Below are 15446 nucleotides of genomic sequence, written 5' to 3' on the forward strand. Positions count from 1 at the left end.
AGATATATGTATATATATATATATATATATATATATATATATACGTATATATATATATATATGTATATGGTGTATGTGTGTTTGTTTGTATATATGTGTGTGTGTGTGTATCTATTATGCAAAATATACTCTAATTTCGGTGTTTCTATATCACGCTTTATTTTTCTGTCTTTCTTTCGTTATAATAAAATAAACTTTTGATTAATATATTTCAGCGCGTGTCGACATGTAGCAAGCCAAACGCCGCATTTTTTTTTTTAAACATTATTAAACGCACTGCAGCAGCGTACAATTAATCTATCTCGCTAGTCCACGATCGGCTTAATCGGGACAGTTAAAATTGCATAACACTATATGTAAGATACCCGAGACGGGATCAATAAAAAAAAAATCGTCTCGATAAAACAACGTCAAAATAACGATAATAATAAGCCTTTGAGAACGCTTTTAATTCCCCTCCCCCCCCCTCCCTGCATTAAGATAATTAAGGCAAATAAAGTAATCGGCTTTGAAAGTGGAGAACTTTTAAAAAAGCTCACGCAGCCCCTTCGCGGTAAAAGGACAATCGCGCAACAAATGGCGCGTGCACGAACATACAATAACGGAAAGACGTAACAATAGATGGTTAATTTGATTACGCGCGACACACGGGTCTCGTGAGGAAAACGTCTAGATTATCGGATAAACGCGCTTTATACTCAAAATTCCTTCTTCAAAGCGGATTGTAACAGCGTGTTGCGCATCGACGTCACCAGCTTCTCCAGCTCCTCGACCTTCATCTTCAGTATCTTGTTGTCCCTCTCCAGCTCGGTCGCCCGCCTGACCATCTCCGACTCCTTCGCCTTCTTGTTCATCCGCGATCTCCGCGACGCCTCGTTGTTCTTCTCGCGGCACTCCCTGTACTGGGAGAGGACGACGTCCTCCTCCTCCTCCTCCTCGGAGTTCTCCTCCTCCTCCTCCTCCTCCTCCTCGCTCTCGTAGTACCTCTTCCTTCCGCTCCTGACCTTTGCCTTTGTACTGGCGACAGCCGATTCCTTCTTTTGCCTGTCCTTACTAGCCGCTACCCGCGTCCTCTCCGATCTTCGGGGTGGCGACGCCACGAGAGACTTCGCCGCCCGCGTGGACGCGGCGGTCACTGTGGACGTCGCGCGGGTCTCCGCCCTTCGACGCGTCGAGGGTGGTAGCGTCGTCGTCGGTTCGTCGATCTCCAGCTCCGTTTTCACCTTCGCGGAGGCGAATGACAGCACCGATGGCGACGGCATCGCCGCGACCATCGGTCTGACTTTCAACACCGCCGAGGAATCGTCGGTAGGCACGCTGCCCTCAATCGATCGCATTTCATCCTGCAACAAAATTCAATTTTAGAATAGATCGTAGGCGGTCCCCGACACTTCCGATGAATTTAATTTTAATTTATTGCACAACAAGATTTACACGACATTGCAGAAGTGAAGATAAGACGAAAATAAAAATACGTACATAGTGAGACCATCAGTATACGCAGGGCTGGGCATATTTTAAAATACAAATTGTATTTCAAATACAATTTCGATCTATTTTGTATTTGAAACACAAAAAAAAATTCTTGACAACAATTAATAGTAATTTAAATTTTTCTCATATGACAATTAGAGACACTAATTATTTTCGTCGAGTTTCAAGCAATATCAAATAATTAGAGTCAAATTTCATAATCTTACATTAGTAAATAGATTTTTTCGTGCGGTTCATACAGGACAATAGGAAAAGAATGTAAGGGAGTAAAACAACTTTTCTTTCTCTCTCTAAAAGTAGAGTGGGAACTGTTCAAGGGGGTTTATAACATTATATATTATTGTAATTGGAAGGTTAAATTAAAAAGTATTTTGCATTTCAAATAAAAACTTAAAAGTATTTTGTATCTCAAATCGAAAGATTGAAAGTATTTTGTATTTTGTATTTCAAATCGAGAGATCGAAAGTATTTTATATTTTGTAATTCAAATAAGATGCCAGTATTTTGTATTTTGTATTTTAAATACTTTAATAATGTATTTTGCCCAGCCCTGAGTATATGACTATGGTTTTGTGCTTACAGAACAATTTATATGAATACATAAAATCAGAAAAAAAAAGAATCCTGTCAACGTACCTCCCAAAGGTACGACAGCAAGTCGAAAGCATCCGATCCGGTGGTCTCGATCGTGCGTAGCTCGTCCCACGTTTCGCGCTGATTCGTGGCGGCGGTGCCGAGCGACGTTGGGCCAGCGAAATCGCGATCCTTGGATTGCGGCGTGCCAACGTCCGCGTCATGCTGTTTGCTCGACGAGGTGGTGCTCTTGGTAGCTGCAGACTCGAGTGACGTTAACCACGTGTTGGACGCTGCGCTGTTCTCCTCATTCTTATATTTTAATCCGTATTCGTTAACAAACTCCAACGGAGATAGCAGCGAGTGACGATTGTCACTCGACGCTCTGGTCGTCTTAACGATATCCATTTTTAAATTCAACTTCTCATCGTCAGCCGTTCTCGTCAGATCCTTCAACAACCCTTCCTCTTCCGCGATCGAAACGCCGTTACCCTCGTATTTCGTACCTGGAACAAGGCGAATTCATACATATATAAATATACAGCGGTGCGCCGATTAACATACGTCGGCGAATTAAACGAATTAACGAAACCAATTCCGTAAAATACTTAACTGATTTATAATGTAAAGTGTACATACCTGATAGTTCAAACGTGGTCGATTCACCTATAGGAAAATCGCATTGACCCTGGAACGTGTCCATGCACCAGCTGCTCAGATCCTGAAAGTGCTCCTCCCAGGCGGAAAGCGCGACGTCCTCTCCTTTCGTAGGATTCGCCTTTGCGCGCGGGAATACCCAGGGCTCCTTGAAGAGCTCGGTCTCCATCGTCGGGCTTAGCAGAGGCACCGTCTCCACCTTCATCGAGGTGGCATCTCCCAGTGGCCGCGATCTCACGCCACGAGTAACAGATGACCGACGCAGCTGACGGTTGCATGATTTTGATACCTGAAACGTTGGCATGTCAGTACCCGATCGGTGCAGGGGGTACAGAAACGTTTCACGACGAGTACCGAACGTGTTTCACCGTCCCGGATCCTCCCTCGGAATCGGGACAGTACTTACGTTAGGAACACCTCCTTCCTCAACTGAAATGTTGCTGGCTGTTGGACGTTCGTAGATGGGAGGGATTTTGAAAGCCTGAAAATAAGGACAAACGTGATTTAGTACAATTCAATTATTTAATAATAATAATAATAATAGAATAATGGAAGCTAATGAAGTTAATACGCTAATAAGATTATCCTTGGTGCGGTGACATGAATAAATAATTAAACCGTTACATTATGTCCGTTAATTATGTCTAGATTAAAGCTTATCAGAGTCCGGTTAAATAAAAATCGCAATTGTCTATAATTATTCAAAATAGAAAGTCTTTTTTTCTACAAGTAAATATAGACACGACAATTTCGCTGGACTTATTAAACGCCTTTCCTTTATCCTGCTTTCCTACTTATAATCGTCCGAGTTTATACGCGTATATTAATTTTTATAAATAACTGCCTTAACTGTCGCATTTGAAATTTGTCAAATGTAAGATACTCCGCACTACCCTTTTACTGTACCGCAATAACATTCTTCGGTGAAGATCATTTAGTACAGATTTAATAAATGACTCGCTTTCCAGACATCGAACAATAATTCCGAGAACACAGAAACAATATTTGTACGTTTAATCTGATAAATCAGTATCTCAGTCGACGTCCATTCCAATCCTCCACGTTGCCGAGCAATAATAAGCGAAACAGTAATTTATCATGATAATATCGTATATTATATACCCCGAGAGGGATTAATCCTATCTCATGAGGATTATAAGATTATGTCTGTCGCGTATATGTGGAACGCGTTCGATGAATTTTGCATTCTTCCGTTTCGTGCGGCATCCCCGCGTTCGATCAGTGCGAAGTGCAGTCCGTTCGGAGCCATCAGTAATTGTTTCCCTCGGCGAAATACGCGGGCGCCGCGGATCTCGGTTCTCACGATATATATATATATATAGGTATATTCTCGCGCGCGAGACTTTTGCTTAGTCACCTCCTCGCGAACCGCTCCAAAATGTTACGTCACGCGATCACGACTTCCTATGTGCAACTTTATCTTATCTCGCCGCGTACTTTCTTTAAGCAATTACACGGTTAACTCCGGCCGCGGTATCGCGAAAAGCAAACAGCTTGTTGTTTCCGACACGCGTTATCGTCATCATTAAAAGAGGCCTTGAAAATTCCTTTCGCGATTTTTATCCGCCGCTGCTCTCGCGCCACGTCGCGAGACGTCGTCGTCATGGTGGCGGCGGTATCTTCTTTATCTCCGCCGGGTTTTGCTCCCTCGCGGAGATACCGCGCGCTCCTTTGCGAAACCTCGCGGCTTACGTATATGTATATATATGTATATACATGTACACACATACATTGTTTTTTTCCTCTCTGCCGCCCGGGGGCTTATATATTGTGCGGTGGGCGGATGAGGAGGCGCACTGCGGCTGGGGAAAAAGCTACAGTTCAGACCAGACTATAGGCCGCGACGGACTGATTACGTAACGCCGGATGGCGTTCGAGCGCATGTGACTACCGCGGCGAAGTGATGGTCTCGGCTCGGCGCGGCCGGTTGCATCATGCCCGCGGACGTCGCGTCTCGCGTCGCGGCGCGCGACAGTCCCGTTTGTTTAATTCGCGCCACCTGATCGGCGGCGGTGACCCCGTGTGCGCACTGCGCTCTGCGCGCACGTCGCGCGCGCCTACTTCCGTGACAATTCCGTCGCGTACGACGCAAAACACCGTCGGGAACGCTCTCGAAGGAACTATGTATATCCGGTGCGATCCGAAAATATATATAGTCACACCGCCGCCGCCGCCGCCGCCGCCGCCGCCGACGACGATGACGACGGCGACGTCAACAACGCGTCGCGCGCTCCAATCGATCCCTCGCGACTACGCAGCACGTTATTACCTTTCAACCCGCTGCCGAGCTGGTTCTCGCTGGCTCGACGGCTCGGATCCTCCGCGATCTGACTCATCTGACTTGTACATGGGCATATAAGCGTCTATCTCGCGTGATCGGATCGTTACATAACGAGAAATAGCGCGAAATGACGTTCGCGCGACGAAAAATCGAACGTGACGCGGAGCGCGCGATTTTTTGATGAATTTATACTCACCCTCCTTGAGACGATTGTTATCGGTGAACCTTCCACTTGGGGACGGGTGGAGCTCGGTGCAGAAAAGAATTCAGGAGAGGTCAGTCCGTGCTGCTGTCCCGGCACTGTGCAAACTGCGCTCCTGTTTTTTTTTTCACTCGGTCTCTCGCGCGCGCGGCTGATGTGTCAGAATCAGGTGAACCGTGGCGTGCTCGCTCGCTCGCTCGTTATATGCGCACTCTCCGCCGTCGTGTGTAGTCGCTTCGATCGTCGTCCGTGAAATGCGGTCGGAGTGGCGGCGGTGCCGGGGTTAAACCACGTCACGGGGACGGTGCGTCTATACGGCCGCGGGTGAACGTCATCGGCGGCGAATCGGAGCCCGGGTGAGCTCAACGCCGGCGAATCGCGGCGGACCGCGGCGCCGCCGTCGCGGCGCCCGCGCCGCCGTCGGCCGGAACACGTCATGTACGGAATTCGAGACGATAATCTCGCCGCGCCGGGAGTCGATAATTTATTGTTCCCTCGCGCTGCTGGTTCTCCAACGCGAGCCGAGCTCTCCGCCTGCAGCGTTACACGCTGGACCGCGCGCCGCGTTTTCCTCGTTTCTCTCTCTCTCTATCTGCCTTTTTTTTCTTCCTGACGCTGCACTTTACCGGTCGTTTACCGCAGCCGCTGGCTGGAGTTTAGCCGAGCCAAGTCGAGCATTTCTCGGCGCGGTTTCTCTTTTGCGCGCATCGCGTAAAGAGGCGCCGCCAAGTGTAAGGTTTTCACCTGTGACATCATCGTTATTTATAACACATTTTAATTTTTATCAATTATATTAGCTATGCGCGATGGATTGTGACTCATAGAGAAAATAATTGGATCAATGTATCCGTGTATTGGAATTGGAATGCAAACTCGCGCACTCATGTGCCCCGAAAGCTCTTGCGGCAAGAGTCCTGACCGGATGTAAAAATTGCCTCGTGAAGAATGAAGGAACTATGGTAGTGCAGATTGATGCTAGTGAAAGTAAATAAGCGAATGAAAAATTTTCAATTAAATTTTGTTCACTCCCCAGCATTCCCTCCTTCGTAATCATATATTTGGTTTACCTTATTACAGAGAATATCTTTCATTAAAAGGAAAGATAAAACATAATCGCAACGATAATTTAGATAATAAAAAAATTGTTCCTTTGCATAAAACATATCATTATACAAATTATAGCAAAGCAGTCGTAAAGTTGCTATTTCAGTGACGCATCGATTTGTTATCGTTCCTCGGTGCAAGTCAGCTAGCTTTGGTAAGCACAGTCGACGATGGATAGATGGAGTTGCAAGTGCAAGCTGTGCAAGCTCAAGTTACACTTTGCTAGATATATATCTAAAGCAAGGTTTACACGATGCTGCGATCTTTACTAGCAACCAGCGTGCTGTTCTTTCTAGTAAGGTATAAACGTACCCTTACTGAACATGCATCTATATCTGAACAAGTACACAAAAACTAATTATTTCTAAATTTACTTTTTTTTCACAGTATTATAATTTAATTGTAATCTTTAAATATTTTTACAATTACATTTTGATATTATAATATTAAAAAAGCATTTGAAGTTAATACATTTTGTGTACGTGTTCAGATATAGATACATGTTCATTATAATGGTACGTTTGTCTTAAAACTATAGCAGCAAAATTAGAAAGCTAACAGCTAAAAAGAAATGTAATTTTATAAATTATATACTTTTAGCTGTTAGTTTTCTAAAAAGAATATAGAATTTACAGAATTATGTATTTTTTTAAGTGCTAATTTTTTAGTTTGCTAGAAGACCAGCGCTCTAGCTGCTGGTAAAAAAGAAGCATTGTGTAAACTATGCTTCAACACTCTGCTCGAGAAGATTGAGAAAGCCACAGTCGAGAAGTATAGTTTCGCGATCGTTTCAAACAGCAAATAATCGCCTATTGTCTTTTACATTTGCTTTTTATACCGAAAGTGTTTATTCCGTCGAAGCGTAAACTGAATCTCTATTCGAGACTTATTTCAAAATAACATTTGTTTATTTTTATCGTGAAAAAAAAGAGAGACTTCTGGAATAATTTATGATTGTACAATACATCTTCTGAGGACTGTTTCTTCTGCGAATTCGTATAAGGAAACTGAATAAATTGAAGGGTCTTTCTTGGCAGTGACGCATTCCGCATACCAACGACCTCTCTCCTTTTTCGCCCACGTATATAATTATCATAGCATCTCACGAACTACTGCAGTCTCCCGACTGTGAGAAACGGGATTTCCTACATGACATCAGATAGCTTTATAATAGCCCGGTGAGCCGCTGGATTTCGTTTTCATAACGTTTGACATTAAATATTAAAAAGTGATATAATAATTTTTTAATATTTAATATCAAAGAGAAAAACTGGGAGAAAATTTTATTTATAACTTGAAATTTAATTTATAATTTATAATTCAATTATTAAATTATAAATTTTAATTCCGTTAAAATTTATTTGAAGTTATTAACAAATATGTGTGTGCGTATAACATATGAATTTTATGCATGTTCAATTGTTTTTCTGATTAATTTGAGCATATTCGGGCATCTCTAAATTGCATTTAGTATCAAATAAAATCATTTTGTAATAAATTTTTTGTATAAAACATTAAAAGTTTTTGCCCGAGTAAAATTAGATTCGTAGGTCTAAAATGTTACCAAGTATTTATGTTATACCTCGCTCTGTAATCAGTTTGTGATAAGCGCGAAATTCTGTGAAATTCTCTTATCTCTGACTGAAAATGGTTATCGGTGAGGCGCAAAAATAAAAAGCATGCTTTAAAAAAAACGATGAATCGAGAGCGCGGAGCGAGTTATGAGGATCGCATTGAAGTATATATTATTTAATATTTAATGAAGTATTGTTAAATATTTATTACGAAAGAGTTTAAAATTTATAGTTTTGCCGAAAATTGATGGATGATAACCAAGAGCCTTATGCGTGTTTCAGTTCGTGATCGCTCTAATGACAAAAGATTACGCGAAGGCTCGCGACGTTGGGGATCGACGTAAGAGTTAATTAATAATTTTATTGCAATCACGCTGTATAAATACTATTTTACTTAAAACTGGTGAAAGGGCAGGAAATTAAAGCGTAATCTTTATTATTAACAGTATTAAAACGAAACCGGGACGACGCAGACGTTGGCCGTGCACTCAATATTCTGCAGCACATAAAAAGTCAGCGTGGAATTTTTTTCTCATTTCGTATTCCACTCCATATATTGTTATTCAATTCAAATATATTCTATATGCTGTTCTACTTTTGCCTTTAACAGAGCGCGAGGAGCGCGAAAGGTCAAGTTTAATTGAATCCGACGATGTGCGTGTGGGAAGCGACGCGACCGATGGCGACGATACCAATTTCGTAGACGACAATGCGGATGCTCGCATCGATCTGGGAATGGCGGATAGAATCGCGTCACCCGGCACGTCCCGATTGAGTAAGACCAGTGACGAACTTAAGCAGAGAATGTACAGGGTAATAGCAGTAAGAGTGAGCAGAGAGGAATTAAAACAAAAGTAAAAAGGGTTTCGACGCGGGACGGTGATTACTGTCTTACATGCCTGAGGACTTTTTGGGATACACACACGGAAAGAACAATTTTGCTGAATCCAGATCTGAAAATAATTTTTGTTCAATAATCAAAATAATTTTGTGCGAAAGTCAAAATGATTGCTAGAATATCAAAACGTTTTATAGCAATGTTTATTAGTTCTAATATTCCAACAAATTAGTTTGATGATTCAATAAAAAATTATTTTCAGATCTATATTTAGCAAAATGTTTAGACCTTTCAATAAAATCGTGCTTTCCGTGCAATCGCGCAAATAAAACATATATGAATAAAATACATATATAAGTAAAATAAAAGTACAAATAAAGCTTTACTGAAATACATTTTATTAATAAAAAACAACTATTTGTTAAAGTTTTTACAACACATAAATGGAAAACAGCGTGGTAGGCATCGTTTGGTGCACGCTCGCCGCGCAGGCACAGAGGTCATCGTTTCATCGTCACACCCGGCGATTCTACACATTCCCAATTATTCTTTTTTCTTTCTTTTCTTTACAGAGAGATTATTGTCGCGCGAAAGAATGTACACTGCAAATGTTCTCAGTATTCCTCTTTTTTTTTTCTTTTGGTCATCGCGAGTGGAACTGCGTGTCTTCTCGCGCGGCGCGGGGTTTTTTCCACGAGATTTTCCTTCTTCCTCAATTTAACTTCTTCTCTCTTTTTTTTTTCGATCGCCAAAATCAAAGCTCAAAATCTCGCCGGACTTTTCCCCGTTGCGCAATCGTTGCGCGCCCGCAGCACTTATTATATTACAAACACGTGTGATGCGTATACCTTCCGAAGTATAACAAAATATAAATCCACGTACGTATATATATATAGTTATATTTAACATACAAGCACACAGTTTCTCTCACGTACGCACCATCGATCGTATGAGTTAATAAAAAGAGAAGGAATGGGGAGAGACGGAGGGGGGGGGGAGGGGTGATGATGGTGACTGGAGGAGGAGGAGGACGTCCTTAACGTTCTATTAAATTACAAAAAAAAAAATAAAAAATTACAACCTCGCGCGTGAGTCTTTTTTTTTTAATTATCGAACGCGCGTCGAATTTCACTCCGAAGGACGGACGCGGGTCACGTTTTCCTTTTTCTCTTTGTCCTTTCTTTTTCGCTCTCAATTGCGCGGCTCTCCGCCGCGCGCCACCGGGACCGAAGCGTGCCGAAGCGACGATCGGATGTGCCGACCGGGTCTCGCCGATCGTCGTTCCAGGACTCTTGCGTCGCTCGCCAGTTGCGTCGATCGAAGCGCATCTCTTGTGCGTCGCGACGCGAGATCTCGCGATTCCGCGACCGGGTCTCTCTCTCTCTCTCTCTCTCTCTCTCTTTCGTACTCTTTCTCTCTCTCTCTCTCTCTCTCCCCCCTCACATCCGGTCACGCGGTCGGATACGATCTCGCGGATCTCGCGCGACGTAACGTATACAGAGAGAATGGTAAATGCAATAAATAACACAAGATCCGTCGATCGGGTCGGTAGGAGCAACGACGACACGACGTCGCACGAAGGATGAGACACACACCCGTCGTCGTCCCGTCTGATTACACTCTGATATCTCCCGCTCTTTTTTTTTCGTACTTTTCTCTACGTGTTGGCGTGAAAGTTCATTGTTCTACCCGGTCACTGGCCTTCGCTGTCGCTGTCGCTCTTATCTGCAAAATATGGACATTTCGTAATGTTATTTTTGCTGCAGCGCCGCAACGCAACGCGCGCGTTTTCTGAGAGATACATATATAGCGCGCGCGCGCGCGCGCGCGCCGCGCGCCGTCCGTCGTTTCCAAATCTGCCGAATCAGCAGATATAAAGAACAAGCGGCGCGGGTTTTAAACTTGTTACATGCTCTATATAGTGACAAGTGTAAGAAGACGAGAGGGAGAGCGTGATGTATATAGGCTTAAATTAATTAATAAATAAGTTGCCGGTCGTGTGTGCGCGCGCGCGCGCGAGGCTTGTCGCACATCCGATCCCTCTGTTGGCGGTATATACTTTTTTTTTCGGACGGCCGCACGTGTGATGAGGCCGGCGTTGATTTAGTAGTGACGTATGATTACGAGGGTAGTTGCGGGATTGTACCTTTTTTACCGGTATACGCGTGACGCTTCAGTCTGTCGTAAAGATCGTCTTTTGTGCCGTAAATACTGGCGTTCGATCGGGCAAGACTGTTCATCTTGCCCCCGTTGTGCAGGCTCTCTGTGAAAGAAGAAAAACAAATTGATATCAGATCAATGTGAATTAATTACATATCATTGTGTTATTATACATTAAATATTATTATACATTAATATTATAGAGGTGTGCGAATAGTTTGAATTCGAATCGAATCAAATCTAATCACGGTAGATTCGATTCGAGTTCGTTTTCGAATCTGTACACGGAAAGAATAATTTTGCTGAATCGAGATCTGAAAATAATTTTTGTTCAATAATCAAAATAATTTTGTGCGAAAGTCAAAATAATTGTTAGAATATCAAAATGTTTTATAGCAATGCTTATCAGTTTTCACATTCCAACAAATTATTTTGATGATTCAACAAAAAATTATTTTCAGATCTGTTTTTAACAAAATTTTTAGATCTTTCAACAAAATTATTCTTTCCGCGCAAGATTCGAAGTCGAATAGTTCGAGAATTTCGAATCAACTATTATTGTTAGATTTCGTATCGATCGCCTATTTTATTTGATTCATTTGCATCTCCCGCGCGCGATCAATTATTCTTATCTAATAAATAAGTATTTTTGATATATGTATTCATATAGATTAATAAAATATTCGAAAGCATTCCAACTATTCGTGTATACACATATTAATATTTTCTAGTTCAAAATGTCACATATAAGATCATGATTCTTTGTAATGAGATATAAATCGAAAACAGGTTTTTAGTTTGTTTAAATTATTGCGTAAAATAATGTAAATCATAAATTTTGATATTTATCACGTTTAAATTAACATGTAATGTTAATCTGAGAAAATTTTATTCAGATTCGATTTGTTTCGATTTCGAACATGTTATAAAAAATTCGATTCAATCATGCTTGATTCGCACACCTCCAATTAATAATATTTATAAATCATTTATTATTAATTATATAAATATTATTATATGAGTAATTATTCTTGACTTTGCAACGTAAATTAAAAAAATTCCCATTACGGATTATTTATTATTCTAATACTTCGTATTTATTTTGTGAGAATAATCCGCGCCGACGACGGTTAAAACTTAAGTTACAAACTCGATTGCGCGCACGGGATATTTCATATCATTATTCGCTTACCTTTCATGTAAGTCTCGTTATAGAAATTGGGCATCTCCCAGCCGTCCTCCTCGTCGTCGTAATAATGAGCGTACGTGCTGTGATGCGACGGCGCTATCGACTCGGCGTACGGTGTTGGCGCGCCGTAATAGAAGTTTACTTGGGAGCCGTTTTGGTCAGTCGCCGGAGTCAGCATCTTCTTCGGCTCCTTCTTTCTGGAGGCTCTGTGTAGAAAAGGAGAGATGTCTCGTTAATTAAATACTAATTTATAAGAGAGATACACGGAAAGAACGATTTTGAAAGGTTTAAAAATTTTGCTGTACGCTAATGCGAATTTCTAAAAAAAACGATGCGTTACATTTTATTAATTAAATATAAATTCTGACAATTTTAATATTTAACAAATATTTTATTTAAATAATCACATTTAAAAATCTTTTTTTTTGCAAAAATAAGCTAATTATACATTATTATTTATTTTATTTCAATAATGCCTATTAACTATAATTAATACAGATCTAAAAATTAATTCTTGTTGAATCATCAAAAAATTATGTTGGAATGTTATAAAAATGATAAGCATTGCTATGAAACGTTTTGCTATTCTTATATATAGTTTGATTTTTCCACAAAATTATTTTGATTGTTGAACAAAAATTATTTTCCGATCTGAATCCAGCAAAATTGTTCTTTCCGTGTACGGTTTATATTTAAATAATATTCGAAAATTTTTCGTGACACACGAATGAACGAGAAGAGGCTTCTGATATCGCGCTGCAGATACGCGATCGTTATCGCGCGCGCGCGTATAGATTAATCGAATTCTTTTACCAACCTGACGCAAATCATCCAGACGAGCAGCACGACGATAATAATCAAGATAACACCGCCCGCTATGCCGCCGGTGATGTAGAAGAACTCGGACTTCTCCGTGCAATGCTTGCCCGTGAAGCTGCCGCTGCATCTGCACGACGGCTGTCCGCGCGAGTCCTTCAGGCAGACGCCCTCGTTGTCGCAGAAGCCCAGACACACGTCCGTGCACACGGTCCCGGTGCCGTTGTAACCGGGCTTACACTCGCACTTGAAATCGCTCGTCTCGGGTATAAGCAGGCAGTACGCGTTTGCGTCGCAGTGCATCTCCTCGCCGCTGGTCTCGCAGGGATTCGTGCAGTCCGCCTTGCTTGTCTGTTGACAATCGTATAGATGTTGTCACACCGTCTCGACTTTCCATACATCGTTAAATAATTTTATATTAAATAAATTGCCAAAATATAACCTTGACCTTAAGTACAAAGCACTCCCACAAATTAACGTAAATATTCCATATCTATATAATGGAAAGTATTATTAAAAGCGTTTTAAAACAGTTTTATTAAAAAATAATATTTTTTTATAATATAATTTTAATAATTTTTAATTTTCCCTTTTCACTTTTATTACACTGAGAAAAAAAATTGAACAAATTAAATTCGTACGGTTGTTTGATCCAATGATTGATTTAACAATTCTTTAATTGCACAAAGAAAAGTATAGTTCATTCATGTCAACCATCAAAAATTTTTAATCAAGAATTAACTAAACCAACTCAATTAAATTATTTTGTTCGAAAAATTAGTAATATTTATTTGTGTTTGCATGCTATTTAGTTATCTAAGTAATATATTTGTTCAAATTCCAAATATTAAACTGACTAAACGATGGTGATGAGGATAATAAATAGTGTGTATTTTTAATCGAACGGTTGAGTTAAATACGATAAATTTTTGTTGAAACAAAATAGTTTAAATAGTTAAAATATAGGATTTTGTTTACAATAGCAACAAAATTATTTTGTGTCGTAGTAACGTTTAGTTAATCGTATCGGACGAAATATTTTGGTAAGATGAAACCAATTTTGTGTTTTTCAACAAATTTTTTTCTCAGTGTACCGTTCTTTTAACAAAATGCAATAAATTGAGAATGCTTTATATTATTTTATATGGCCAAGATTACAAAATTTATATAGAAATTTTACAAATTACATTTTTTACATTTACGCAGGTAATTTCTTCGGGGAATTATATTCATTAATGTCACTTAAAAAGTTTTTTTTTACATTCCAACGTTGGAAAAATTAAGTCCACGTCGCAGTAGTTTTTTTTTCTATCGAACCGAAATCCGTGCTTACACCTTTCAGTTGAAGTTTCCGAGACCTAATCTCCATAATAAAAAGAGTTTACGATGCGTATACATTCATAGTTATAATTTACTGAAATTTGCCGGAGTCTAGAAATTCCTCCAGGCGATCGTTCACATCGTCTAAGAAGAAAAAAAATAAGATAATTATTCTCGAGTTAATATAAAAAAAAAAAAAACTTACAGCAGCAGCTCCTTTGGTGCTGGTGTTCGGCGGGCACGGGATGCAGAAGGTTTGCTGCGGCTCCGATTGGTAGGTTCCCTTCTTACACTCCACGCACTCGTTGAGCGTGCCGTTGAGGAAGGTGCCGGGTTCGCAGACCGGAAGCGAGCACTCCTCGACCGCCGCCGATCCCATGCTCGGGGTCGTTCTGCCGAGCGGGCAGAGCTGGCAGGACGCCTGCACCCCTTGGGTACGGTACGTGCCACGTGGACAGGGCTCGCATTTCCCTTCGACGGCCAACTGCTGCCCGGATCCGCACTCGTCCCGGCACTCCTCCCGCGACACCGCCTCGGCCGTTCGCGTGGTCTTCCCGAGGCCGCACAGCTGGCAGGAGAAGCTGCCCTCGTTCGGCTGGTAAAATCCATGGCCGCAGTTGCGGCAGAGACCGGCCAGGTCGTCGTAATACTTGCCGGCGGGACAGCGCTCCTTGCAGTCCGCCGCGCTACGCGCTCCGGGACCCACGGTCACGCTGGGACGGCCGGCGATCACCGGGCAGGAGCTGCACCTCAATTGCCCGGACTCGCTCTGGTAAGTGCCCACGGGACAGGACACGCATTGCCTCGTCTCCTCGTCGTAGAAAGTGCCCACCGCGCACGGTACTGCAAGAGAATTGCGTCGAATAATCAGATCGAGTTTCTCTCGAAATGCTTTTACTGGCAGCCCGATAAACAAGAATGGATTAAAATAGATTGAAAAAAAAAATTCATTTCAACTTTCGCAAATGCGTATACTTATGAAAATCTGAATTCATTTCAATGCCTTTGTATTCATTTATAGAAATTGCATGAAGCACATTTCTATGCCATTCAATAGAAAAAAAACATCCAGCTTTAGAAAGTAAATCGTGAATATTGGTTAATTTAAAATTCTAGATAGAAAATGCAGTTTTTTCAATCTAATTAAATCCAAAAAAAGTTTTTCCGTAAAAATGGATCATGAATGTTATTCAATTAAAAATTATGACTAAATGCAT

The 15446-nt window shown here is 41.2% G+C and overlaps 3 protein-coding genes across 5 annotated transcripts in view; 1 reads left to right on the forward strand and 2 right to left on the reverse strand.

Annotated features, from left to right (window-relative positions):
• Nucleotides 1–134: 134 nt before the first annotated feature.
• Nucleotides 135–5387, reverse strand: LOC105458664 (the record flags this gene model as incomplete). The annotated part of the gene is made up of 5 exons (XM_011704147.1): nucleotides 135–1343; nucleotides 2131–2573; nucleotides 2707–3013; nucleotides 3131–3205; nucleotides 5223–5387. Coding segments are annotated over 5 exons (1635 nt in total), but the record flags the coding sequence as incomplete, so codon positions are not given.
• A 2358-nt stretch (nucleotides 5388–7745) lies between these two features.
• On the forward strand, nucleotides 7746–8770 carry LOC105458665. 3 transcript variants are annotated; one of them, XM_011704151.1, is made up of 4 exons: nucleotides 7746–8070; nucleotides 8123–8246; nucleotides 8353–8418; nucleotides 8517–8770. In XM_011704151.1, exons 2-4 carry the CDS (start codon nucleotides 8204–8206, stop codon nucleotides 8762–8764), a joined length of 357 nt encoding a protein of 118 aa, XP_011702453.1. In that variant the 5' UTR covers nucleotides 7746–8070; nucleotides 8123–8203; the 3' UTR covers nucleotides 8765–8770. The 3 variants fall into 3 exon arrangements, with proteins under 3 accessions (XP_011702453.1, XP_011702452.1, XP_011702451.1); XM_011704150.1 differs by having other exon boundaries at nucleotides 8139–8246; XM_011704149.1 differs by having other exon boundaries at nucleotides 8189–8246.
• Nucleotides 8771–9791: 1021 nt separating this feature from the next.
• LOC105458666 (sushi, von Willebrand factor type A, EGF and pentraxin domain-containing protein 1) overlaps nucleotides 9792–15446 on the reverse strand; it is a 73992-nt gene continuing 68337 nt past the window's right edge. Inside the window, exons 32-36 of the mRNA XM_011704152.1 lie at nucleotides 14435–15072; nucleotides 12911–13260; nucleotides 12097–12299; nucleotides 10891–11007; nucleotides 9792–10469 (exon numbers count right to left, since the gene is read on the reverse strand). Of these exons, the coding sequence (XP_011702454.1) occupies nucleotides 10438–10469; nucleotides 10891–11007; nucleotides 12097–12299; nucleotides 12911–13260; nucleotides 14435–15072 (1340 nt within the window). The 3' untranslated portion in view covers nucleotides 9792–10437. The remainder of the gene's footprint in view (nucleotides 10470–10890; nucleotides 11008–12096; nucleotides 12300–12910; nucleotides 13261–14434; nucleotides 15073–15446) is intronic.

Source organism: Wasmannia auropunctata, unplaced genomic scaffold, assembly GCF_000956235.1.
Source record: "Wasmannia auropunctata unplaced genomic scaffold, wasmannia.A_1.0 LD334459.1, whole genome shotgun sequence".
In the NCBI taxonomy this organism is placed as follows: Eukaryota; Metazoa; Arthropoda; class Insecta; order Hymenoptera; family Formicidae; genus Wasmannia; species Wasmannia auropunctata.